At 48.3% G+C, this 27337-nt stretch overlaps 1 protein-coding gene across 1 annotated transcript; it reads left to right on the top strand.

Moving 5' to 3' along the window:
* The first annotated feature begins 370 nt into the window (after window positions 1-370).
* On the top strand, window positions 371-26716 carry LOC119854882 (homeobox protein EMX1). Its single transcript, XM_038400071.2, is given in 4 exon segments — window positions 371-826; window positions 7499-7683; window positions 25603-25615; window positions 25618-26716. Coding segments are annotated over 4 exon segments (705 nt in total). The 5' UTR covers window positions 371-471; the 3' UTR covers window positions 25770-26716.
* Window positions 26717-27337: the final 621 nt, after the last annotated feature.

The following is a 27337-nucleotide window of genomic DNA, read 5'->3' as shown; positions in this document are numbered from 1 at the left end:
GTTTGCGTTGCTTCTTCTGCAAAGGCTCCAGTCCAGTTTTTTCAGGAGATCTCTCTCCCCTTGTGCCCCCCTCCCCAACCTTAGGGCAGGTGAGTTGTCCAATCAGATGGTCCTTGCCAGGTACCAGTCTTATTTGTACTGCTCTCCGGCAAGCCAGCCCGGATTTGTGTACCGGGGTGTGAGTGTGCGTCTTGCGGGAGCGAGAGCCCCCCCCTCAAAAGCAACCAGCCTGCCGGCAGGACTCTGCGCTCCTCTCTGCAAGGGGCAAGTTTGCCTGGATCACAGCTCCCCTGGCTGCTTTCACCTTGCCGGGAAAGACACGCTTACCTGCTTGCACTTCTTCTGGGCTGGGGGGTGGGAGGGAGGGGGGCAGAGTTGTGTGTGTGTGTTGTGGGGGGGGGGGATCTTTTGCGCACACACACACACACACAAGGCACAGCCCCCTCCAAAGAGCTCACTCCAGACCAAACCATGTTCCAGCCAGCAGCTAAGCGGTGCTTCACCATCGAGTCGCTGGTGGCGAAGGACAATCACTTGGCTTCAGAGGACCCCATCCGACCTACAGCCCTCAACTACCCCAACCCCTCAGCGGCCGAGGCGTTCGTCAATGGCTTTCACAGCGCGGCAGCCGGCCGGTCCCTGTACAGCAGCCCCGAGCTGGTCTTCCCAGAGGCCGTGAGCCACCCCTCCTTGGGCGTCCACCCGCACCAGCTGGGCGCGTCCCAGCTCCAGCACCCGCACTCCTTCTTCGCCCCCCAGCACAGAGACCCCCTCAACTTCTACCCCTGGGTGCTGAGGAACAGGTTCTTCGGGCACCGCTTTCAAGGTAAATCAGGAATCGCCAGCCTCGGGAAGGGAGGGAATTTCCCGGGCTTGTCGCTGCCTCTGTGCTTTGCCTTGTCCCTTTCCCTTCAAAACGCACGGACGGATCTACCGGGCAAACCAGCCAGCCGGCCACTTCCTTTAGCTGGGGTGCAGGGACTCACCTATGTAGGTGTGTGCTGGATATGTGTAGATCCAGGCGTATTCACACACACACGAAATGCAAGGGAAGAGTTTTAGTGCATTGAACAATTTCTTGCTGTTGATTTCTTGCATTCGGCTTCCTAACATCTATCTATCTATCTATCTATCTATTTGCAGTGTTGTAAGCCCTCTTGGTCCCAGTATCTAAGAGAGCCAAGGTGGGTGAGATAATGGTCTTTTAAAGAAACAGCGAGGAGTCCGGTGTTACCTTAAAGACTAACAGATTTATTTGGGCATAAGCTTTAGAGGGTAAAAACCCCACTTCTTCAGATGCAAGGAGTGAAAAGCATGCTACAAAAAGCAATTTTCCCTCTCTTGATATTGACACCTCATCATCAATTATTGGGAGTGGACCACATCCACCCTGACTTGAATTGGCCTTGTTAACACTGGTTCTTCACTTGTGAGGTAACTCCCTTCTCTTCATGTGTCAGTATATTTATGTCTGCATCTGTAATTTTCACTCCATGCATCTGAAGAAATGGGGTTTTTACCCACGAAAGTTTATGCCCAAATAAATGTTAGTCTTTAAGGTGCTATGTGTATATATATATAATTGTATTGCATGCACATACTGCTTGTGTATTGTTGTGTATATTCTGAGGAAGAGCTCTGTGTAGCTCCAAAGCCTGTCTCATCCATTAACAGAAGTTGGTCCATTAAAAGATATATTACCTCACCCACCATCTAATCTGTCTATCTATGTATCTATCTATTTGTGATCTTGCGTTATATGGCATGCTTAGATATAGTATGTATCCTTATACGTATTCTTTCTCTCTCCATAGGACCCTCTGGCACTTTAATACACCAATATATTTCCAGTGCAACAATCTACACAAACAGTATATGCATGCAATACAATTACAAACATGAATGCGTGTAGACGTGTATCTGTATATGTGCCGATTTGTGTGCGTCTAGATAAAGAACCATGAGACTTGAAAATAATGTATCGCTGTTTCAAGGAAAAAGAGAAACACTGGAGTTCGGTGTTTATAGCGATATTTATAATAGATGAATGCGGTAGTGGAGATGTTGAAAAGATTATGAGTGTATTTATATTTTAAAGAACAAATATGAACGAATTCATGAGCGTGTGTAGATGGAAAACATGGGTCTGTAGTAAATCAAATGTTTCTTTTTAGAAGAATGATTTGATGTTGTTTTCAAGCCCTCTGGTTTTTTTTTATTTTGCTTTGGGTTTTTTATGATGATTTTAATTTATTTTGGGGGGGGCGGTTGCGTGCTGGGTTTTGTTTTCACGAAAACTAAACTCGCCCTCCCGGTCCATGCGCTGTTCGTGGCCCAATCTCAGGTCAGGGAGGCAGGGGCGGAAACACATCCACCGGCAAGGGCTGCGGCGTTAAACCTGTGGCTTCGACAGCCTTGTTCGTAAACTCCGCTCAAGGGTCCCTGGCTGGGCGCTGGTGGACACCACCCCTGGGGACCTGTGAATCTAGTTTCCCAGAAGAAATACAAAAACCTGGAGCAAGAAATGTAGAAGTTGCTCTCCCATTTCCCAGGGCGCGCTGGGGCCGGCAGAAACCTCGCCCCCTGCGCTGGGGTATTTTTAATCATAGATCTGAGCCGTTCTGGGGGCAGAGAAATACAATGATGGGATCAGGGATCCGACCCCTGGTGTCTTTGAACTCAAGGAGTCAGGGGGAGTTTTGCCGGCGATTGTAAAAGCAAGGATCAGCCCCAGTGTCTAGAGGCCAGGCACGTGGAAAAATTGCACATAATTATATTTGCATCGATAACGTATATAATTTGCGATATATCTGCGCCTCTGTGGTATGTGACAGATGTAATGTAGTCTGTAAAGTTCATCTGATACGCTCAGTACATGGACACAGTGTAGAGAGATTAGATTCTATTTGACAGATATACTCATCTCTTTATATATAATTTTACATACTTTTACGTGGCTGGGGCGGCGATCTCTCTGTGTGTAGACACACACACGCATTTACTTTGTCACAGCTGCTATAGACTTGAACCCTGGATGTGAAGTGTACCGTATTCATACGGCTGTCTGGTATTTCTTTTTTCAGAGTAGCAGCCGTGTTAGTCTGTATTCGCAAAAAGAAAAGGAGTACTTGTGGCACCTTAGAGACTAACAAATTTATTAGAGCATAAGCTTTCGTGAGCTACAGCTCACTTCATGAAGTGAGCTGTAGCTCACGAAAGCTTATGCTCTAATAAATTTGTTAGTCTCTAAGGTGCCACAAGTACTCCTTTTCTTTTTGGTATTTCTTTCGATTTGTAACACAAACATTTAGCCTACATACGTCAGCTTGATACCTGATGTACTAGAACTAGAAGTATATGAAAAATAGAAGTATACTGAGTAATTGAGACGCATAAATAAGCGCATGCGTGTGGCTAGTGTGCGTTTGTGTATCATGTCCAATCTGAATCCAAGGCAAAAATAATTTCCTATGCCCACGTGGGTGTATGTCTCAGAGAATTATTTCTTTAAAACGCATAATATACTGGACAGGATTGTTCCTTTCACATCCCCAAACTCTTGCAGATTTCTAGGTAGCATTATTATAGGTTTCAGAGTAGCAGCCGTGTTAGTCTGTATTCGCAAAAAGAAAAGGAGTACTTGTGGCACCTTAGAGACTAACAAATTTATTTGAGCATAAGCTTTCGTGAGCTACAGCTCACTTCATCGGATGTATTATTATCATTATTATATGATAGCTCCTGCCGTTGTGTGTGTGTGTGTGTGTATTCAATTTCTCTTCTAGTCGCTAAAACCAAGGGAAAGGTTTCGCTTGCACCTAATCTCCAAAAGGAAACTTTTTTTTGGGGGGGGGGGGTAAAGAAAACAAGAGCCTGTGTCAGGAGCTTGACCCGGGCTGGGATTGCAAAGCGGCTGCGGAGCTCGGGAGCTTCTCCCCCCCCCCACTCCTCATTACGGAGTTATAAATGCAAATCCACATTAGGCTTTTCACTCCATACACTAAACCGAGTCAAAAGAGAGCAGGGGACCATCAAAGGCGGGCTTTGTTCTGGGCGGGAAGAGAAAGATTAGGTTATCTCCTCAACCCCCAATTCTCTCGCCTGGCTCCTGGCTATGCCCTGTTTAAGCAATAAATTGCCGCTCGCGAGATTGCTGAAATCGTTCTGTGTCAGCAGCACTGATTAGCCCGACAGATAAAACAACAACAACAACAAAAAAATCCAGGGGGTCAGAGCAAGTTCCCTCTTTTCCCTGCTCGCAGGAGGGCATCGGCCGGACATCCCCGCCGCTGCCCGCCCCTGCTTCTGGGCCAAAAAGATCCCTGGATCCCATGTGGCACCGGCCTCCCCCGGCCCCATATACAAACAACCCCCCACCCCACCCCCAAAAAAACAAACCATTTCTGTCCATTCCAGGCTCGGCGACGCTGCTGTTTCGCTGGGAGGCGGCACAGGGAGGTGGGCTACCAGGGAAAGTGTAAAAGTCACCCTAGGGCCGCTTTGCGCTTGGAGATCCCTTGTGAATGGCTAGCCCCCCGGGGGGGGGGCATCCTGTCTCCTCCTGCTCTAGAGCATCTCGGTGGAGAGAGGCTGCAGAGGGGAAGTGAACCTCCAGAGACCCGCTTGGGTGGGATCCCCCCACCTGGCCTGTATTCGCTGCTTTATTGATGATTGATTTGTGTCAGCGCCCTCCCCCCGCAACCCCCCCCCCATCATGGCTCCGGCGCCCCATTGCGCTCGATGCTGTCCAAACCTGCCGGAGGGAAAGGTCCCTGGCCCTAAAGGATCGCAGCCGGGGCCCTGCCTCCCGCACGGCCTGGGCTGTGCAGCGGCCGGGTTCGCTGGCAGCCCGTTCCCGGATCGCGGCTGGGGCCGGGCCAGCCCGGTTCCCAGCGATTCCCCAGAGGAGCCGCTTGGCTGGGAAGTTGGCCACCAACTTCGCGCGGCTCCCGGAGGGGCCCGGCTGGGATTTCTCGCCCGGTGACTTGGCTGGAGGCCCAGGGGGGAGCAGATAGGAGTGGAAACCCCTGGGGGGCTGGGAATGGGGGGAAACGGGCCCCCCGCTGTAAAGTCGGGGCGCGCTGGGCTCCAGGGTAGGCCTGGCTGGGTCTGTCGGTGTCGGGAGACACCCGCTGGGTCGGAGTCCCACCCTGGAGCTCAGTGGCCAAAGGCTGCCCGCTGGCCCCTGCCCGCACCCGGCCTCCTGTTTCCCCTGCTTAACTTCCCCGGCAGCCGGGCCAGCGCCGGCGGGAGGGGAGGAGACGCTTCTCCCGACGCCCCGGTTTGCCAGAGCGGGACGGGGGGTCTCCCCGATTCCCACCTGACTTTGCTCCGGTGATGCCGGGGGGACGGGGTCACTCGGACAAAGGCAGATGTGTGAGAAGTGTTCGCACCTTCCCATCCCGAGCTAGTGTACCTCGGTCCACTTCTGCCTTGTCACCATCGATCTCTCTTCCACTTCTTCGCCTCCAGCCAATTCCTTCCTTCTTTCTTTCTTTCTTTCTTTCTTTCTTTCTTTCTTTCTTTCTTTCTTTCTTTCTCTTGATTTCTTCTTCACTTGCTTTCTTGTCCCTTTTCTTGATTCTTTCTTCACTTTCTTTTTCTTTTCTTCTTTTTCTTTATTCACGTCCGCTTTCTTTCTTTCTTTCTTTCTTTCTTTCTTTCTTTCTTTCTTTCTTTCTTTCTTTCTTTCTTTCTCTTGATTTCTTCTTCACTTGCTTTCTTGTCCCTTTTCTTGATTCTTTCTTCACTTTCTTTTTCTTTTCTTCTTTTTCTTTATTCACGTCCGCTTTCTTTCTTTCTTTCTTTCTTTCTTTCTTTCTTTCTTTCTTTCTTTCTTGTCCCTTTTCTTGATTCTTTCTTCACTTTCTTTTTCTTTTCTTCTTTTTCTTTATTCACGTCCGCTTTCTTTCTTTCTTTCTTTCTTTCTTTCTCTTGATTTCTTCTTCACTTGCTTTCTTGTCCCTTTTCTTGATTCTTTCTTCACTTTCTTTTTCTTTTCTTCTTTTTCTTTATTCACGTCTTCTTTCTTTCTTTCTTTCTTTCTTTCTTTCTTTCTTTCTTTCTTTCTTTCCACCATATGTATCAATGTCTACTTCTACTCTCTCTCTCTCTCTCTGTCGGACACTGGGCTAGCTGGACCTTTGGTCTGACCCAGTCGGGCCGTTCTTATGTTTCCCGGCTGTCGCTCCGGCGCTCCCGAGCCGGCTGTAACGCCGCTGTAGCCGGGAGTTACTCCCATGACTTTGGACGTCGTGACCCTGCTTTTTGCGGCTCCTTCTCCCAGCCCGGGCCGGGGCCGGAGCGGGATACGCGCACGCCGGGGAATGCGGCCCCTGGGACTCTCGCTAGGCTCTCGCCCGTTCCCGAGGCGCCGCTGGCCGCGGCCGGGGCTCCCCGGCTTCCCCCGCCCCTCCTTCCCCGTCCCGGGGTGAGCAGTTAATTAAAAGCTCAGCGCGCTTTGCAATTGCTTAAGTGCAGGGTCCTGACAGCCGCCAGCAGGTCATTTGTCAGGGGGGCTCCCGGGGGTCCCTGCAGCACCTCGCTCTTCCCGGGGCCTGACCCCGCGCGGGATGGGGCAGAGATAAGGCCGGTTTCAAAGGGAGCCACCCTGTGATTTATGGGCACCAATAAGCGCTGCCTCGTTACTCTGCCAGGCCTTAATTACAGGGCAGGGCCCTGCGCCGAGCCGAGCGGGGCTCACCTTGCTGGCCGGGGCCGGGGCCGCTCGCTGGGGGCGGGGGCTGTCTCCGTCTCCCTGTTCTTGGGGGGTGAGAGGGTCGCCTTTGGAAGTGGGGAAGCAGGAGGCCGGGTGGGTCCATCGCAATCACCCCGCCGCCACGTCTTCCTTCCCTTCCCTTCCCTTCCCCTTCCCGTCTTTCTTTCTTTCTTTTTCTTGATTCTTTCTTCACATTCCTTTTCTTTTCTTTTCTTTATTCACATTCGTTTTCTTTTCTTGCTTGCTTGCTTGCTTTCTTTTTCTTCACATTCGTTTTCTTTCTTTCTTTCTTTCTTTCTTTCTTTCTTTCTTTCTTTCTTTCTTTCTTTCTTTTTCTTGATTCTTTCTTCACATTCCTTTTCTTTTCTTTTCTTTTCTTTTCTTTTCTTTATTCACATTCGTTTTCTTTTCTTGCTTGCTTGCTTGCTTTCTTTTTCTTCACATTCGTTTTCTTTCTTTCTTTCTTTCTTTCTGGTCCCTGGGGCTCCCCAATCCTGAGGCTGCCCAAGGGACTGTCATTCCTGCTCACGAAGATCAGGGTGAGGGGAAGGGCAGCCCCTTTGGGCAGGGCCGGGAGAGGAAAAGGAGAAGCCTGCAAAGGCCTGGCCCTGAGAAATGGGGGAGTCACCCCCAGGACACACCTTCCCCCAGCAGGACGGGCCAAGGCAGCACCCTCGCTGGTGGGGCAGGGAGGAGGCTGGGCAGACTGAGAAGCCGGGGGTGCCCTGGGGAGTGAGCCCTGACCAGGCAAGTCTCTGACTCTTGGTGCTTTGTCCGCAGGGAGCGAGGTGTCCCAGGAGGGTTTGCTACTGCACGGGCCCTTTGCCAGGAAGCCCAAACGGATCCGCACGGCCTTCTCCCCGTCCCAGCTCCTGAGGCTCGAGAGGGCCTTCGAGAAGAACCACTACGTGGTGGGGGCCGAGCGCAAACAGCTGGCCAGCAGCCTCAGCCTCTCCGAGACCCAGGTAAGTACAGTGTGCGTTGGGGGGGATCCATCCATCCTTCCTCTATCCCTCCCTCCCTCTGTTCTTTCATTGTGGTGTTAGGTGCCATGCAGAAATGGATAGGTCACCCTTTGCTTGCCTGCGGGGCTGCAGTAGCATGGCACATGTTCCCATGGGTGGAGGGGGCACAGAGGGGAACAATTGTACCAGGGCCTGAACTCAAGGGCCCCCCCCAAAAAACATCTGTAACTGGGGTGACATGGGAGGGCACCAGGCCCCAGGCAATGTAGCAGGCTCCCAGATTTGTCATCCCAGGTCTCCGCACAGCTGTGCAGCCAGTTCCATGAAGCTGCTGCACTCCCATTCTGCTGTGCCAACAGCTGGGCAGACAGGAGTTAGGATGGTGGGGTGGGGGGGACGACTCAGGAATTGAATCGGGAAAGCAAGGAGCAAGCAATTGCATTTGCAGGCCAAGGGACTGGTAGTTCTGGAGCACAGAATCATTTTCCTTTTGCAAAGTCGGCTACTATTATTATGGTCTGGCTGTCCATCGTATCTGTCAAATCAAAAACCGGTCAACTATCTACAAGAAATTATTAAGGAATAAGGATATCTGGGAAGGGGAGGAAATTCCTCATGACTTCAAAGACGCAATCTTATTACACTATACAGCCATAAAGGCAACAAATCTCACTAGCTTAACTGCTGGGCTGACTCCCTGCTATCTGTAGTGATAAAAGACTTTACCCTACTTTGCTCAATCAGATTACTATTACTATTATTATTCAGTATATCAAGGGCTTGAGACCCAGCAGTACAAATGTTTGTAAGATCATTTCCCCAAAAGTCCTTGGCTAATGGAATGATACTATGGGGATTAATTTTTAACTTATATGTAATTATGGGATAACGATTACTGCTAATAACAATCATTACAACATGCATTGCTATAAAAACCCATGACCTGTAGCATTATTCCATTGCATGTAACACTGCAAAAAAGGAACCTTATTGCACTTGTTTGTTAATATAAATAAGCTTTACAATTTTTAGAAGTCGAGCCAGATAAGAAATAGAAGCCAGGATGGCTGTAAATTAGAAAGGAATGGAGATTCATTTTAATCTAAACTTTCCCCCATCTTGGACAAGATTTTACAAGGGCATTTTTCCTCACAGTGTTAAGAAAAACTGAAATCCAGAAATATAATAGATAGGAATGTGGACGTAAAAAATATACCATAGAGAGAAAAGATACAGAGGTGAAGGAACCAAGGAATATACCCAGACTGGATCAGACCAGAGGTCTATCTAGTTCAGTATGTTGTTTCCGAGAACAACAGCTTCTTCAGAGGAAGGTGCTAAATTCCCCACAGTGGACAAGCTGCCCATCGGGAAAGTTTCTCAGTCAGTGGTTGGCTTATTCCCTGAATTAGAAAAATTTATATCCCTTCCATGTTGGTATCCAATCTAACGTAGCTATGGATGTTCTCATTATCCACATCAATAGCCAATCCGTTTTTGAATCTTGCTAAATTCTGTGTGAGTATATCTGATATGGTATAAATATATAACTAAATTTACATGAGTGTATACACACGCACGCACACACACACAGGTTCTTGGAAGAAATCAGCAGCAAAAAGTTGCCCCAGGATTAAAAAAGTTTCTGAGTTTGGGTTATTGGGCATAATTTCAGGAAACAGCTTTAAACCCTTGGAAAACTGTTTTGACAGATAGATAGATTAGATTAGATGATGAGGCTGAGCCACAGAATTCAGACTTGGATCCAGATCCAGTCCCCCAGTGCTTTGGTTCTGCATATCCCCATTTGGAATTTTTGAACCCCAGGGATCATTTTAAATGTGTTCACCCCAAATCCAATGAGACAGGTCAATAGCTGGCATGCCGAAGGCTGTAGTTTGCCATCCACCGTCATCACTCACACTCTGCGGTCCTGTGTTCTTTCTTGCTTCTTCTGTCATGACCTCATGTATGAAGCCAGCTCTAAGAAAACCCCCAAAAGGTTAATGAAACAAATGCCAATAGTTTTGACGGCAACAGCCGTCAAATATTGCTCCAGGGGGTCAAGGAGTCCTTGGGATTGTGCTATGTTGCCCCAAGCCTAATTGCGATTTGTTCAGAAAATTGAAAGATGTGTATCTCTAAATCTGGGCACATGTGCATATGTATAGGCAGAAAGAGAGCAGAATCTTATGCTTTAGTCTCTGTTCAGTAATACTGTATATTTATAGTTCTAGAAATCCTGTGGACACATTTTTGTAGATTTCTAGTACAGGGTTATTATCATCTGCATTCACTCAGTGAACACAGGTCAGCGATTTGCACTGAGAGACATCTCTTTGGAATTGCCAATAACCTAGGGCCGGAGTCTGAGCCTTTAACAGCATTTCAGTATCACCTCACTCCACAAGCTGTCCCAGAGATGTCATTAGGAGTAAGATGCTAAACTGGAGAAGGAGGATCAGACCTGGCCCTGAATGGTCACCAAAGTAATTTAGCTCATAAATGCACAAGCAGAGCTATTTCCAAAGGGAACTTTTTGATTTCAACCCAGATGTGTAGTGTTATTAATTTATTTTTTCATTTCGCTTTGTAGCTTTTTTAAATTTATGTTTGATCATGTAAAGTGTGTTTGTGTGGGGGGGGAGGCAGAACCAATTTTTCCATGAGAAATACACAAATGCTATACCTGAAATGTGTGTATTGCTGTATGAATGGGGATCAAAGTACGGACAGAGACCCTTACTCATTGCTGGAATCAATCTATCACATCCACTCTTCTGAAAATAGGAATGAAAAAGTGTAGCTCAGATTGTAACACACATTTACATATATTACTATAGTGTGGGTATATGCTTTTTAAATATACATACATACATCTTACCTCTCAACACACACACACACAGACACACTGCCAGTATAAGGTATACACTTCCTCATATATAAGACACACATGGTGTGTCATGCATGACACATGCACCATCGCTTAGGTAAGATTCTCACACAAACATCCTTCTTACATAACATAGGCACCTTCTCTCCTATCGCGCACACACAGAGCCTCACATATAACCAAGCCTGTAATCTTTTCGATTTTCAGATGAGAGATGTTCAAATTGCCTAAATGTTCCCTAAATTCAGTAGCTCGACTCCGGGCCTACCCTCACCTGCAGAGATGTAGCGCTCAAGGCGCGGGACCTTGCCCCATCTCTGAGCAGTTCTTCTTCTGGCACTTTGTACCCAGTCTCAGCTAAGACTTTCTGGGATGCTTGGAAACACCCTGCTCCTCTCCTGAGAAGAGGCAGCTGCAGTGTCACAGATGGAGTGAGGCACAACTGGGATCAGGAGCAACATCTGGAGCAGCCGGAAAGAAGGTGGAGAGGGGTCTGAAGAGACCACCCACACCTGTCCATCCCTTCGGGGCCCAGCCCAGGAAAGAGTGGGCATTGCCCAGGCAGCGCTTTGGATATAGGGTATGAGGTGTATAGAAGGGAGTCTACCGCCGCCCTATGGATGTGAACAGACACGGGAGACTGGGGCAATAGGCACCAGAGAGAGGGGCTGGCATAGAGTCAACAGGGCTCCAGACCTATACCACACCTTTAATGGGGGACAGTCTGGGGTGTGCCCACAGGGGATCCAGCCCCGACCATACTCACTAACAGGAGGGGTGAGTTGTGGGTTGCTGTGTGTTGATTTTGTCAGGAGGGGTGGGGGTTTGTGGGTGCTGTGCTGCTGTTGGGGTGTGTGTGTGTGTGTAGTTGTGTGCTGTGTGTTGATTTGGTTAGGAGGGGGTGGTGGGTTTGTGTGTGTTGTGCTGCCATTGGGTGGTGGGGGTGTGTAGCTTGTGTGCTGTGTGTTGATTTGGTTAGGAGGGGTGATGAGTTTGTGTGTGCTGTGCTGCTATTGAGATGTGGTGTGTGTAGTTTGTGTGCTGTGTGTTGATTTGGTTGGGGACGTGGGGGTTCGTGGGTGCTGTGCTCATAATACTGGCATGTATGTGTAGTTTGTGTTTCTCTTTATGCGTGGATTTGAGAAGGAGGGGCCTGGGGTTTGGTGTGATGTGCTGATGCTGGGATGTGTGTGCAGTCTGTGTCCAGCCCGTGGAGAACAGATCCATAGCATGTGGGGCAAGGCAAGACCATACATTGGTCTTTTGTCTCGCATCCGTGATAGCATCCTTCTTGTATAATGCACGCACCTTCTTCATATGCATTCATGCATAATCCACACGCACACACACATACACACCTCTCACACAACACACACACACACACACCACACAGAGATATTTTTAATTTCAGATGAGAGAAGTGCCAATTGCCTAACCAGCCCCCAAGACACACATAGTCACAACTCGAGTGCTGATGCTGGGGGGCAGGAGATGTCTGTCTGTGTACTGTGATTTATACTTGGTCCTAACTTAGCCGTACATTTTCTATGATTCTATGTGCCAATCTGTGTCAGAAGGCTTGGGGGCTTGGTTGTGACATGCTGATGTGGTATGCAGGTGGAATTTGTGTGTGTCAATTTGTGTTAGAGGGGTTGTGGGTTTGTTGTGACGCGGCTGATATTGGGATGATATGTAGTTTGTGTGCTGTGGCAGTGTGATTTGTGTTGGAGGAGTTGATGTGAAGTCCTGATGTGGGGAAGTGTGCGTAGCTCGTGTGCTGCGGATGTGTTGATTTGTGTCAGAGGGTTTGGTGCGACGTGTCTGAACTGGAATGTGTGCGTCGTTTGTGCGCTGCGTGTGTTGTCGATTTGTGTTGGAGGGTTGGGTTCGTTGTGACGTGCTGATGCTGGGATGCATGTGTAGTCCATGTGCTGTGTGTGTGTGGTGGTTGTTTAGGAGGGGCTGTGGCTCTGTGTTAGAGGTGTGGATGGAGGGGTAGTTTTGGCTGTCGAGTGTGTGTTTGTGTATGTTGGGAGTTGGAATAATTTTGCCAAGTGCAATTGACAAAATGCTGCTTGACTTTTTGTGAAGCTTTTTGGCCAATGAAAACCTCCCCATTCTGCCAGAGGCAGGTCTCGGAGGTGATTCCTGTAAACTCCAGCTGCAAAGCAGAAGAAAGACCGTGGCTGGGAGGTTCTGTTCCAAAACACTCCATCACCAGGTGAGGGCTCAGGGCTGCTCCTGGCAAAGTCAGGGGGAGCTTCGCCATTGACCTGAGAGCAGGGCTGGGCCCATCATTTATTACCCCATAATTCCAAACCCTCATTCAAAGGCCCCAGTGACCCCAGGAAAAACTTGGGCTCAGTTGGGACACTTTATTGAGTTCCTTGTCATCCACCCCCAATGGGAAAAGCCACCCCACCCCAGTGGCAGTCCAGGAAAGCAAGAGATGGAGGTGCACCGGCATGGCCAAGCTGTGAAACTGGGTGGGGGAAGAGGGTGAATTTACACTGCTAAAGTCCTACAGGGTCAGTGAGGGTAGAACGGCTCCTCGCTATGCGGGAGCGGTGCTGGTGGGCTGGCAGTGAGAATGGCAGGGGTCTCTGAGTGGATGCCCTTGCCCTGCTGATCTGTGGTTTAGGAGGCAGAACTGCTCGTTGTTCAGTGGGGAAAATTCCTCCCCCTCCAAACAGGCGAAATTCCATCAGTCAAGACTCACATAGGAAAGTGTGGGGTGCTACACTGGAGGACTAGACACCCCCTAGAAGGGAGAGGTGCTAGTGGCCTGAGCACAGGCCTGGGAGCCACACCCTTTTGAGCTTGAATCAGTGACCACAGGCAAGTCACAGCACCTCTGCCTCAGTTTCCCTGTCTCTGACATGGGGGGGAATAACCTTCCCCACCCCCTGAAAAGAATGCTGTGTGGATTCCTAATGAACATTTGGGCTTGGAAGACGAAATGTGCTGTGCAGTCTCAAGGGGAAAGGCCTCCAGTGTTATTTCTTCTTGCCACTGCTTTTGGCTGTGACTGGGGGGGTTGCGGGGTGGGGAACAAACCGAGTTGTCTCTGGACTAGCTCCCTCTTTCACAGGTGGCAGCTCCATAGTGGCTACTGATTTTAAATGAAACCTAAGACAGAGAGGTGGGGCAAGGCCAACAGGTGCAGATTATGTTAGGAGCTGCCATGTCCCATTATCAGGCATGGACAACAGATCCAAAAGCGTGCAGGGCTGAGAGGAAAATCAATCTGTCCTGCGTCTAGCACCTGCGAGAGGTGTACCTGAAATTAACATAACAAAGCATTCTCTTAATAACAATAACAGCACTAACAACAAAGGCCTAACTTTATTGTAGCAAAGCTATTTGGGTTACGTGACTATATTGTCTCTCAAACAAGCCATGGGATGCTGCTCAATGATGGTTAAGGTAACAGAAATCATAGAATCATAGGGTTAGACGGGACTGCCAGGGTCATGTCGTCTAGTCTAGGTATGAAAGTAAATGCACAAATGTTAAGGAAGGAAAGAGTTCAGCTCCTCAAATTAATGTTAGTTTTCTAATCCCGTATCTACCACACTTAACATTACTATATTAAAGTGCACTTTTAAACAGAATAACAGGGATATAAACATATTCATTGGGACTGAGGCAACATTCTGAGGATAAATGTGGGACTAGATTCTGCTCTCAGTTACAGTGGTATAAATCTGGAATATCTCCACTGATTGTGGTGGATTTACACTGGTGTAACTGAGATCAGAATTTCCCCCTTAAAGTCCCATTAGACTCTGGAAAGTGACTGTAGAAACAGCACTGTGGGATTTTATTTATTTAGTGGCTCCAGATCCAGTTTGCTCCAACGACAATCCCAAAGATGTTTTCTTCTAACTGCCAGCCCAGCAAATTCAGCCTGGGCATCAGAAAGACAAGCTGGGTTCTTTCCGAATTCTGCCTTGACACAAACAATAAAGATCTGTGACTGGAATCTGGTTAACAATTTGGTTAACTATGCATGAGCTGGAACAGAATCCGGCGCCCTCTCTTGTCGCTCTGTTGGCCCCTGCAGGGCAAAAAGGAGTGAAAATGTCCTTTGTCGGGCAGCTTTGACTCAGAGACTCGGATGGGGGCATGTCTGTTGAGTAAGAAGGTGTCATGGTTACACAGTCACTTTTCTGACCATAATCACTCCTTAACTCTTTCATTCCCTGGCATTTGTTCCATTGAACATAAATTCTTGTAATTGAATTTTGCTAGGGTTTTGAAAAGAGAAACTCCAGAGGTATTAGGGGTGAGGAGTTTACAAAATGGAGATGCTGATTTCATGAGCTCAGCAGCTTCGGCCAGTGCTGACCTGTACCTTGGTAGTGTATTCAGGGAGCAGTTGGACTCTAGTCGATCCAGGACAGTGACCCTATATGGTGTCAATAGACAGCACAAGCTGGGTTATCCAACCTGGCAGCTAGAGAGCCCGAGAGAACCACTGTGTCCAGCAGCCTCCATAATGAATCTCCTTCATACTGATTATAACTCGGTCCTATCTCATCTCTGCCATGAAGGACACGGCAGGGTCTCAACATGGCACCCTAAAGATACAGTGCAGTAGGGAACGGTGCGAGTTTGCAACGCAGGGCACTTCAGAGATTCTAAGGCCATAGGGGACCACTGTGATCAAGCTCCTGTAAAGAACCCAGAAAGAATCAGGTGCTGTGCTGAGTAACAGGGCAGCAATGCTGTTAAACCAGTGTTTCCATGTGTTATTTATTCTTTGCTCAGCTACACACAGGCCTCCTCCAAATACAAAGGCACCACCCACTCACCCCCTGCCATAACAACGCAGAGAGGAATGAGACAGGCTGAGAATGGCTGACAAGGTATCTCATTCCTGTGCTTGCAATAGAGAGAAACAGGGGTTAATAAAGATACTTCTATGGACAATGTTTCATCATAGAAAGAAAACACTGAATACCTCAGAAGACTGGCCCTGCATTAACACAGATGGGAGGAAAACCCAAGGAAGAGTTTAACCTAGAGTAATTCCCAAGATGAGGATAATGTCCAAAACTTTGAGTGTGTTTACAGAGCATCAGATAAAAAGTTTATAAAACAATGAAAGGGATAGAGAAGGCAGCTTGGGAGCATCTGTTCTCCCTGCTTCATAACACAACAAGAGGGATGGTCAATGAAACTGAAAGGCAGCAAATTGCAAACTGGTAAAAAGAAATACTTTTTCCACTCAAGGTGTGATTAGACTGTGGAACTCACTGCCACAGCATGTGACTGAGGCCAAGAATTTAGTACGATTCTGAGGGACTGGATGGATGTTTATATGGATGAGAATATCCAGCATTATCATAGCTAATGCTAAAAGAGTTTTGGAAGGGATAACAACTTCATTTAAGCCAATTTCTACTAGGGATTGGGGAGCAGATTCTCCTACCTCTGCCTACTGTGGGGTTCTTGCACTTTTTCAGCAGCATCTGTCTTGTGACCACTGTCAGACAGGATCTGGGCTAGATGGATCACAGGTCTGATCCAGCCTCGGAATTCCTATGGTGTGCGGGAGGGTGGTTTACCTTTGCAACATGGCTTTCAGGTCCTAGGCACCTGCAATGTTGGAATGGATTTCTCCAAGAGGAGAAGAGTTCAGAAAGAAGTTCTCTCTAGTGCTTAGAGCTCTCTGGCTGTCAGGATGGGTTCCATACCTCGCTCTGATTTGTGCATGACCTTAGCCATTGCTCTGTGCCTCAGTTTCCCCTTCTATACATTGGGGATAATGGTACTTCCCAAGATCCTCCATGTCTGTAAGGTTGGACTGATGTTTGTAAAGTGCTTTGGAGCTGTTGAATAAAAGGCAGCTATAAGTATTGTTTTAAAAATACCCTAAAGTGAAGAAAGCAAATGAGCTGAATCCATGTGCTTTGATTTCCATGGGATCCACCAGTATCGCACAAAGTCTGTATTAATAAAATAACCAGTTCTTAGATTTCAAGGTGAAGGATCCTAAATCGCTGCATAAACTGTATACAGGGATTATTTTGCCCCCAACTGAAATGCAGCCAGCTGTGATGTGGACAATGGCCTATTGTCCAACCATGGTGCATAGTACTTCAAGATAGAAAGTAAATAATATTGTGTCCAATCGATGCGGCAGTAGAGAAGCAGAAAGTAACTGCGCAAACAGGAATCCAGCCAGGCCCATCCATTGCTCTGTGGAAATGTTCCATAGGCGTCTTAAAGGCCAGGAGTGGTCAGGACAGTGCAGCAGCACTGTGCCCCCTAGTGTCTTGTTGGGGCCTAGACTCAGTAATACTGGGGGGAGAATAAGAATCACCATCAAAGCAGAACTCTGGCTGCTGTTTATTTCCCAGAGGCCCCTCAGCCAGGTGTTGACTCACTCTGGGCACATGCGCTCTAATGAGATCACACTATGAACTCAGGCTGGGTTCGTGCTTTGCTCGGCCAGTAGTTCTGTTCTGAGGCCGGTTACTCACCCGTTTGCGTTGCAGCTTCTCAGACCTCTCCCCGTAACATAGGCTAACGCTGGAAAATCCCAACACTGAAAATTTTATTCCTTGATCTTTTTTTCCATCTCTTCATAAGCTTTATGCAGAAGGTAAAGGCAGTTATGCATGACTCTCCAGAAAGCAGGGGGTGGCATGCAGCCATGCACAAGCACCTTGGTGAGATGGAGGAGTGGATAAAGTGTTAGCCTTGGCATTAGCAGAGCAGCAGTCAAGTGGTTGCTCTGCCACTGACTTCCTGTGTGACCTTGGGCAAGTCACTTAGCCTCTCTGTCCCGGCAATGGGGGGACATAAATAGGATGAAGATTAGCTAGTGCCTAATGAGGAAGCAAACAGCTCACTCAATATCCGAACATGACAAGCAGGTCATTTCTGATGTGTGGGTTCCTGCCTGCCCCCACCTACAGGGGGAGTCCAGGCATCACAGTCTGTGAGCAAGGCCTAAACATTGACTGGATTTTAAATGCTCCCCTAGCACATTTCACCTGAGGACATAGGTAGATGCTGGAACTTGGGGTGCGGGGGGGGGGCTTCTGCACCTCCTGGTTTGAAGTGGTTTCCATCATACACAGGGTTTACAGTTTGGTTCAATGACTCTCAGCACCCCCCGCTATGCATACACTGTTCCTGCCCCCCTATCTGAAGTCGGCAGAATGCTACAAATGCTGGTGGATTAAGTCTCAGACCACTCGGGTGAGGTAGCTGTCATTATCCCCCTTTTACAGAAGGGGAAATTGCTTTGGCTGGTTCAGTGATTTGGCAGGCCATCAGTAGCACCAAAAATACAGCCCATAAGGTCTGGTTCCTAGGAGATCTGTTGCAATCTCTTAGCTATGCTTCTTCACCTCCCTTCTCACGCGGCTAGAGATGCCTCCTCACTTAGCTTCCTGAGCTACGATACTGAGTCTCCATCCTTGGCCATTCTGAGGATCACTTCATCGCAGGAGCATAGGCTGCACGCTCCTCCTACAGAACCCCCAACCCCTCCACGACATAGCTCTCAAATGCTTCCCTGAGTGGGACACCGGGAAGGGATGTCTCTGTCTTTGTCACTGCACAGCCCCATGGACTGAGGGCCCCTGATCCATCTAGCTCTAGCTGCACCTGTGAGATGACTCCAGTGGCAAAGGCTTTACAAAGTAATAACCATGCCAGTGAGGGTATTTTCTCTCTCAAGGGACTGGTAATTAGGGCCCAGACCTTCAGAAGTATTTAGGTACCTCACTCCCATTGAAATCAAAGGGAGTTAGGCACCTAAATGCCTCTGAGGACCTGGGCTTACCTTCTCAGGTTCAGTTATGCTAGGCATAGTCCCGGCTTCCCGTTATGGTTCTGGCCTCCAAGCACTTTACCAACATTGATTAACCCTCCCAGGCCACCTGTGCAGTAAGCAGCTCTATTCGACCCATGGGGAGCCTAGGACACAGAGAGGTGACTTGCCCAAGGCCATGCAGTGAAGAAGCAGCAGAACTGGAACTTGGAGTCCTGATGTGTCCTGCTTTAATCACTTGCCAGCACTGGGAGATTCAGCAGAGAATAAAGGCTGTGGACGGGAGGGTATGCCCATGGCTCCTCCACTCAAACAGGGCAGGGATGTGCCGTCTGCCTTCACTGTGCTGCAGCCATCACTTATGGGGCTTCTTTCTCACACCCCTGCCTGTTCAGGGAGGCTGCCCTTTGGAGCTGGCATGGGGTCCCTCTCAGAGCTCTGGAGGTGAAATGTGCGTCTCTGAGCTCCACGAACGGCTGTCTGGTTTGTGATTGCATTCCCCTCACATGGTGCTGCCTTCAGCCTGCCTTTATCGGGGTCTGTGGAGCCCCCAGCCAAGCCACCAGTGTTATTTTTGCCTGCCCTCTGTGAAACGGGCGGGTTGTTGGGAAGCAAACAGTGAGGCAGGGCCTTCCGCTGGATTGGAAAAGGTGCTGGAACCACAGGGGGCTGGATTTTAAAGCTGCCCACATGCATCAAATGCTTCCAGGTTTCATCCTAACCTAAGGAGGAAATGGCCACAAGCCTGGAGTGCAGTGGGATTTAAACCATTGTTGCTAAGAAGGGACCAAATTTTCCAGAGATGTTGAGCACCAGTAGCTCCCAGTGACTGCAAGCAGGAGTTGCAGCTGTTCAACGCTAGAAGATGTGGCCCAGTGATTTTCAGTTTTGGGTCCCCCTCTGAACCAGTTTTCAAAATGGCTTGAGGGCCAATGTAGACAGGGCCAAACTACTTCCGAATCTTTCTCATTTATCTCAGGATCAGGGCGCTCTGTGCTAGGTGCTGTACAAACATAGAAGGAGACACATTCCCTGCCCCCAAATAATCGCGGATGGTATTAAAAAGAGTTCTGCGCAAGCTATGCTACCACTCAAACAGTCTTCAGTCCCGGTCCAGGGGCCCCCGCTGCTGGCAACTGTTCTATTTCCAGGGCTAGTGGGTCATCACTGAGTATGGCAGGGGAAAGATATTGTCAAAGCAAGATCAGTGAAATCTGGAGGAGATCAGGCAGGGGTCCATCTACACGCTAGTGTGACAGGGCTGGGCGGATGTAATGCAGGGCTGTGGCCTGTGAATGCAAAACCATGAATAGTGTCGCCAGAGTGGATTGTATTCCTGTAAAGAACATGGGCCAAATGTCCTCCCCACTAAATTTGTCCCCACTGACAAATTTAGCCCCGATAAGATGCCACGACACAAGTGTCACAATGTCATTTAAATCGTACTTCAAGTGCTGTTGTGAGCAGAGAAGTGACTGTGAAAACCAGCCCTTTTTACACAACAGCACTTTTCCCTGTGTGCCTTCGGCATCCGATCTTCTGCCCTTCATGACAGGAATAAATCCTTCCTGCTTTTGGCTCCCATTAGCCTCGCAGAGCCAGCCCGGCTGGGAGACCGAGCAGGAGCTAGAAGCTAGAATATTATCAGCAGGATGGTGAACCGAGTTCTAAGTGCAAGGAGGCAGGATAGTCCTGTGTTCTGGCTGCTACTCTGGGGCTCGGGAGACCTATGGTCAGCTGCTGGCGCTGCCTCTCCTTGCATAATCTTGTGTCTCCCTTCCCCAGCCGTGAAATGCAGATAAGAGCACTTCCCTGCCTCACAAGAGTGTTGAGAGGATTAATACTGAGGTGCTCAGATACTGCTGTATTCGGGGCTGGATAAGGACTTAAGCGTCGAGTTTGATGACATATTTTCGGCAAATGGTAAATTCAATTAAAAATGCATTTTTCGGGGAAGCAAAACTATTTGCGGATTCCTGTGAAATTCAGTGAATAGTCTTGGGCCCCCCCCCCAAATTCCAAATGTTTTGCGTCAACCATTTTGAAATGTATTGGTTCAGCTTTTCGCTTTTCACCATTTCAGTCCAACATTTGAAATGAAACCTTTTGAAACGGCCTTTCGCGGTGCAATTGAAAAAAACAATTTAAAAACAAGCAAGCAGAGAACAGTGACAAATGCCTGAAAACCACCTGGGACAAAAAAACGGGTTGGGGGGAGGGTGGGGAATTGTTTAGCGGCAAACACAAACATTTCATTCGACCTGAAACAATTTCTTTTTCGTTTCGATGAGGAGGAAAAAAATTCCATTTCAGTTCAAAGTGACCCAATTTTTCTTTTTTTCTTCAGCTTAGCCCCCAAACTGAACAATGAACTAATGCAGCTCTGCTCTGCTTAAGCTAGATAGCTCAGCTCTCAGTCATGCTTGTGTGTCCCAGGGGAGAGGATGCTAAAAGGGGGACTCAGAAGACCTGGTCTCAGTCCATTGGATGAGTCACTTCCAGCACCTTTGTCTTGTCTGTTTAGACTGCAAGCTTGTCAGAGCTGTGACTGCCTTTTACTCTGTGTCTATGCAGACCCCCGCACAATGGGGCTCTGACCTTGATTGGCGCCTGTAGACCCTGCTGTAATACAGTATACTCCGGAGCATCTGACTAGCCGGGGGAGACATAGGTTTTGTGGCTAATCGGGAGTTTGGATAATCGAGAGGGCAGGAGCTGTTCTGCCATTCTGCAGTGAGGTGGCCTTCCTCGTGGCTGGGGGTTCTGTCTCCCCCTCCTCCTCACAATCCTGGCCGGGGGTCTCTGCTCTGTAATCTGAACCACCGCCTTATCCGAATCCCTTCCTTGTCCTCCAGCTTGGGAAAAAGAAGAGATTTGGATAACGGGGGTTCGGAAAAAAGGAACCACACTGTACTCCTAAGGTAACTGCTGGTGATGTGTATGAGTCAGAAGGGACACCCATTGATTCCCAGGGCAAGGGAATGGCCCCGGCCGTTAAAAAAGCTAATCTCTGCGCTTGTAGATGGAGCAAATTAAATCTAGACACAATTTGTACAAAGTCACATTCTGGAGTGGAAGCGCGCTCTAAGCACAGTTGTTAAACATGGCCGCTTGCCCTGAGTTAGCCAGCCTCCCTCTTCTTATCTGTCTTTGTATCCCACTCTGCCTGTCCGGCCTTCCCAGTTTTCTCCCTCTGTCTCTCTCAACTTCTGATAAGCAGCACCACTAAATGTCTCTCTCCCACCCCCTGCCCAAGAAAAGCAGCAAAGTCCCCCACGAAAACCTTTAACTGTCAGTGACAGTTGCTAAATTATTTCACTAAAAATCCAGGAAGTCACCAGTTAAGGAACGTTCCCACCAACTTAAACTCACCCCTCATCCCCCACAGACATCAGGCCGCCCAAATGCATTCCCACACATCTCCGCTCCACAGGCAGCTCATCTCCTCAGCACAGCCCCCCTCCCCGGTCCAGAGCCACCCCCACACCTTTCCAGTCACATCCACCCACAGAACCTCCTCAGACAGCTTCAGACAAACTGTGCATCGATGTAGAAGACGTAGGTACACACATGGCCTCGTCACCATAGTATCTGAGCACCTCAATCTTTGATACGCTTATCTTCACAACACACCTGTGATGCAGAGCATTGCTATTATCCCCATTGCACAGATAAGGAAACTGAGGCACGCATGGTTAGCTTGACAAAGGACTAGGCACTGCAGTGCCTAGCAGTATAGTAATGGTACTGCCCGGACACAGATTTTATAGCTATATCGTAATCAGCCCTTGAAATGTGAAAGCAAATGGGAGGGAATTAGCTCTGTCTAGCATGGAGCTGGGTCAGGAGCTTATTTATCCTCGCAACCTGCGTGTGAGACAGAGATTATCCCTATTTTAGGGAGGCCCAGGCCCACGAAGGTATTTAGGCTCCTAGCTTAATTTATTCAATGGGTGTTAGGTGCCTAAATACCTTCGAGAATCTGGGCCAGAGAGACTCAGTTATCCAGCCATGCAGGAAGTCTGTGGTAGAGCAGAAAGAAAAGGAGTACTTGTGGCACCTTAGAGACTAACAAATTTATTTGAGCATAAGCTTTCGTGAGCTACAGCTCACTTCATCAGATGCATTTGGTGGAAAATCTCCCCTCTGTATTTTCCACCAAATGCATCCGATGAAGTGAGCTGTAGCTCACGAAAGCTTATGCTCTAATAAATTTGTTAGTCTCTAAGGTGCCACAAGTACTCCTTTTCTTTTGCGAATACAGACTAACACGGCTGCTACTCTGAAACCTGTGGTAGAGCAGGAAACTGAAGTCAGGTCTCCCCGGCAGAACACAGGATCATCCCTCCTCTCCGCCTATACGGGCCACGCTCAGGTCCAGTGGAAATCCATGGAGTTTTGCCATTGACTTCACTGGGACCAGGGCTAAGTCCTACACATTTGACTGTTCATTGAATGGGTTGGCGGATGGCTTGTAAAGTGCGGTGAATGTTTTCCCAGCAGCTGTACACGCCACACTCTTTGTACCAGCTGCCCTGCTGGGTTCTAGGCCAGGGGCTCTCGATCTTTTTCTTTCTGAGGCCCCCACAACATGCTATAAAAACTCCACGGCCCACCTGCGCCACAGTAACTGGTTTTCTGTATATAAAAGACAGGGCCAGCGTTAGAGGGTAGCAAGCAGGGCAATTGCCTGGGGCCCCATCCCACAGGTGCCCCCACGAAGCTATATTGCTCAGACCTCAGCTTGAACCCCAGGTGGTGGGGCTCAGAGCCCTGGACTTGAGCCCCATGCAGTGGGGCTTCGGCTTTCTACCCTGGCCCTGCTTGGCGGGACCCCCTGAAACCTGCTCGCAGGCCCCCAGTAAGAACCAGTGTTCTAGGCAAACCCTTTGCGCCTACAAGACACAACAAAACTTTATTCTCTGTAGCAGCTGCTGCGCAAAAGGCATCCCCAGAATGCTTGGTGGGGTTCCCTGGCACCATGGCAGAGTCACGCTAGAGATTGATCTAGCTATTGAGCCCAGGGAGCGAGCCACGGAAAGGTGTAGACAAGGGAGAAATTGAGCAGTGCCATTGCATGAGCTCTGAGCAGTTCCTATCACAGCCATACGTCTAGCACCCTCCCGGTAACTCTGTCACGCAGTGCAGGGGCTCTTTCACCTTGAGGTCGCTGGTTTGACTCCTGCCTAGGTGGCTGCTGGCGTTTGTCTTTTATCTGGTCGACATTACAAGCGGTGGTATCACTAGCGAGGCTCATCACCGGAGGATCTGAGCGCTTCACCAAGGCTAGCTGGTCTGGGAGCTGCCGGTGCTCGATCAGGGCAGCGGATAAATGCCCACCCCCTCCCCACCTGGGAGGGAAGTAGCATCATCCCCATTGTGCACATGGGGAAACTGAGGCATGGAGTGATTGACGTGACTTGCCCGAGGCCACCTAGGAAGCCCCATGGCAGAATTGGGAATAGAATCCAGGTCTGGTGAACCACAGTTGAAGGGTTTTAGCTAGAGGAACATTCTTCCTCAGCAAAGAAGCCAGGTTATAAAGGGACATTTGGGCAGCACTTTCCACTTGCCTCCTACAAATGGTTCCCCAGCAGGGAGCAGGGTGGAGATGCTTATCCCACCAGCATATGTGTTTGGAGGTGATACAGAGAGGGCTTTGCCATCCCTGGCTTTCAGTTTCGCACCTTTCACAGACGCTGCTTTCACGTCAAAAACAATTTTTTTTAAACATTTTGTTCACAAGCAACACAATTTGCAGTTTGCAGCTGCTGAGCAATGCTTGTCCCATTGTCACTTCTTGGGCTGCTCTGTGCTGAGCGAAACTGGGGCACCTTTCTCTGGGTAACCATCCTAGTTCCTCTTAGCTCTTTCCTTCCTGTCCCTATTTGAACTTGGGAAGCTGAAACTAACACCAGGAGAGATGCCGAAGGCTCACATAAGAACCCACAGGTGTAGCTGCTTCTAAACTCACCCCCCAGCTTGGGTCTGAAGAGCAGGGATGGAGATCCAGTAAAGTTTTGTGTATGGTGCTTTCTGCTGTCAGCCAGACCAGAAATACCCCAGGACCAATCTCTCTCTCCTGGTATTTGATCCCTTCTCATTCTACTCCAGGTGCCCACTGGGCAGTGCACAAATGAAATGAAAATGAAGAAAGCCAGCGACTCTCAGTCCATGACCCATCAGAAGCCCACACAGACCTTCCTGGCGGCCCACAAATGGAGGGTATGTCTACACGTGAAACGCTACTGTGGCATTGGTGTAGTGCTTCAGTGTAGACATGATTCTGCCAGGAGGGGTTCTCCCGTTGATGTAGGTAATCCCCCAACCCAAGGTGGTAGCTAGGTTGATGGAAAAATTATTCTGGCAACCTAGTGCTGTCTACACTGGGGGTTAGGTCAGCTACATCACTTAGTGGGGTGGATTTTTCACACTCCCTGAGCCATGTAGCTATGCCAATGGGAACTCCTAGTGTAGCACAGCCCCTTGTGTTTTTTACCATCTGTAATTCATTGCCAGTTATCTCAAGGTAGTTAACACATTTGAAAAGGCTAGTGTGGACACTCTCCAGACGTTTGTCAGGCTACAAATGTTTGTAGTTTCACCTAGGGATCAGCACTGGATATGCTATAGGCTACACTGCACAAAAGGTGTGGTTTTTTGCATCCTGGTGACTATCTCCCTGTGAAATCCTAGTGGAGACAAGGCATTGTAACTTTTATATAGATGTAGCTAGTCAAGGTAAACTCCCGGTATGGGGGTAGAGGGTTGTCCTTGATTAGCTTGCTACATCAATGTAAAAATACATTACAATTATTACATGACACTACAATACATCTACATTAAAATCAATCATTGCACCACAAATATTGTAATCAATGCACTACACTACTCATTCATTATAATCACTGTGCTACACAGGAATGCAATACAGTACCATACCTGTATGTCACTATCACTACTGTACATATACATACATCATACATACATATTACAGTCAATACACTCAACGTAAAATGTGCTAGGGAAGACCAAGTCCTAGACTGTCTGGCAAGTCAGGCTGCGGTGGGTTGGGGAGTTGGGAAAGGAGCCGGGTTCTTTCTTACAAAGTGGTCCCCCACATAGGAAAAGCTAGAGAGCTGCTCTCGAGGCGTGGCTTGCTCCGGGTCAAAACCCATGCCCAGAGAGCGCTTAGAATCTCAGTGACTCCCCCTCCTCTTTCTGTCTCGCCCAGGTGAAAGTGTGGTTCCAAACAGAAGGACGAAATATAAGAGGCAGAAGCTGGAAGAGGAAGGCCCCGAATCAGATCAGAAGAAGAAAGGTTCCCATCACATCAATAGATGGCGGATTGCCACCAAACAGTCCAACGGGGAAGACATTGATGTCACGTCTAATGACTAGAAGGGGGCAGGTTGCTGGCAAAATAAACCAATAGAGGAACAAGGGGGAGGAGGGGAAATACAGGGCAAACAAAACAAAACAAAAACTGTCGAGATTTCCAAACAAAGCATCGCCACCAACAGCTAAGTTTCCTCTGCGGTGCGTAGGCCAAACAAGAGCCTACGGACCATTCCTACCTTTGGCACTCAGTTCCACCACGGGCGGCCTTCAGCAGAGCTTTGGAAATGAAAGCTCCCGATAAGAAGAAACACCCCGCCGCAGCCTCCTCTGAGCCTGACTGAACCGGCTGGCCATCCCTCGCAGCCGGAAGCTGTCGGTCAGCCACAACATCAAATAAAATGTTCAGCCAAGAAACTCAATGTACACATCCTTTTCTTTTTCTTTTTTTTTACACAATTTTATTTTAATTTATTATTTATTTTGTGTGTTCCCTGTCGTAGGTAGTTAACAGCTGTAGTGTGCGTTACTGTACGGTAATAAAAGCAAAATGGTTCAAAGAATATGTGATTACCTTGGCAGGAGGAAGTGGGGTGGGGGGACACCACTGCTGCTCAAAAGAGCAGCGTTTGTGGGCACTGGTCAAATCAAGAGCTCCACCTTTTCCCATCCAACCCCAGATCCTTCACCAGCATGTTTAAAATCAAGTTTCATTTGAATGGGACTAAAACATTCATGGTAGAACTGTTTGAACAGAGGAGTGCCTGATTCACTGTTATTTGGACCAGGTTGATAAATGCAATGATATTTGGGGGCATTGTTATTCATACTTGGATGCTGGCTGGATATTAGGAATTGCCAGACGGGATCAGACCAAGGGCCATCTAGCCAAGTGTCCTGTCTCTGACAATGCTGGAACCAGATGCTTCCGAGAAAGGTGTAAGTACCCCGCAGTTGTGGAATTCTCTGCCTGGGGATATTTTTAATTAGCCCTGGATAGCGGTTCTATCATGCCCTGAAGCATGGGAGTTTATATCTCTTCTAAAGTGCTTGGTCATTTTTCAGTAATTTTCATTATGATTTTGGATCTTCTAGACATAAAGTAAATTAGAGCTGATTGAAAAATCCAATTTTATGTTTTCCTTGAAAAATTCCAGGTGAAATTATTGCATTCCAAAATTTCTGGGGCAGATTTAGATTTCTGGGGGTGAAATGGAAAGTTTAGCTCATTTCAAATGAATTTCTTTTCATTTTAGTTTTCAAATACCAAGCCAACACAAAAACGATTGTTTCCTTTTATTTCCAATCGTTCTTGTTGAAACATCGAAAAATTGGTCAAAACCAAGTGGCCTTGATACAGTCTCAATTTGGCTGAAACTGCATTTTTCGAAAAACAATTTTTTTTAATGAAAATTTTTGTCCAGCTTTGCTATCGAGGTCTTTTAAAAAGTAAATCCCGCTAGACTCTTGGTCTCGGCCAGTTGTGAAAATACCTGTGGATCTGGAGGCTTTTACCAGCGAATGATTCACCTAAGGCTCACTAGCAGACACTCATCATTTGCTATTTGTTATTCTCCCCGTCTAAAAACTTGTAATTGTCCAATCAGAGAGCAGAACCAATACAAAGTGAC

This window comes from Dermochelys coriacea, chromosome 4 (assembly GCF_009764565.3).
Source record: "Dermochelys coriacea isolate rDerCor1 chromosome 4, rDerCor1.pri.v4, whole genome shotgun sequence".
Lineage (NCBI taxonomy): Eukaryota > Metazoa > Chordata > Testudines > Dermochelyidae > Dermochelys > Dermochelys coriacea.
The sequence above is the reverse complement of the archived record's forward strand: the minus strand, read 5'-3'. Positions and strand labels throughout refer to the sequence as shown.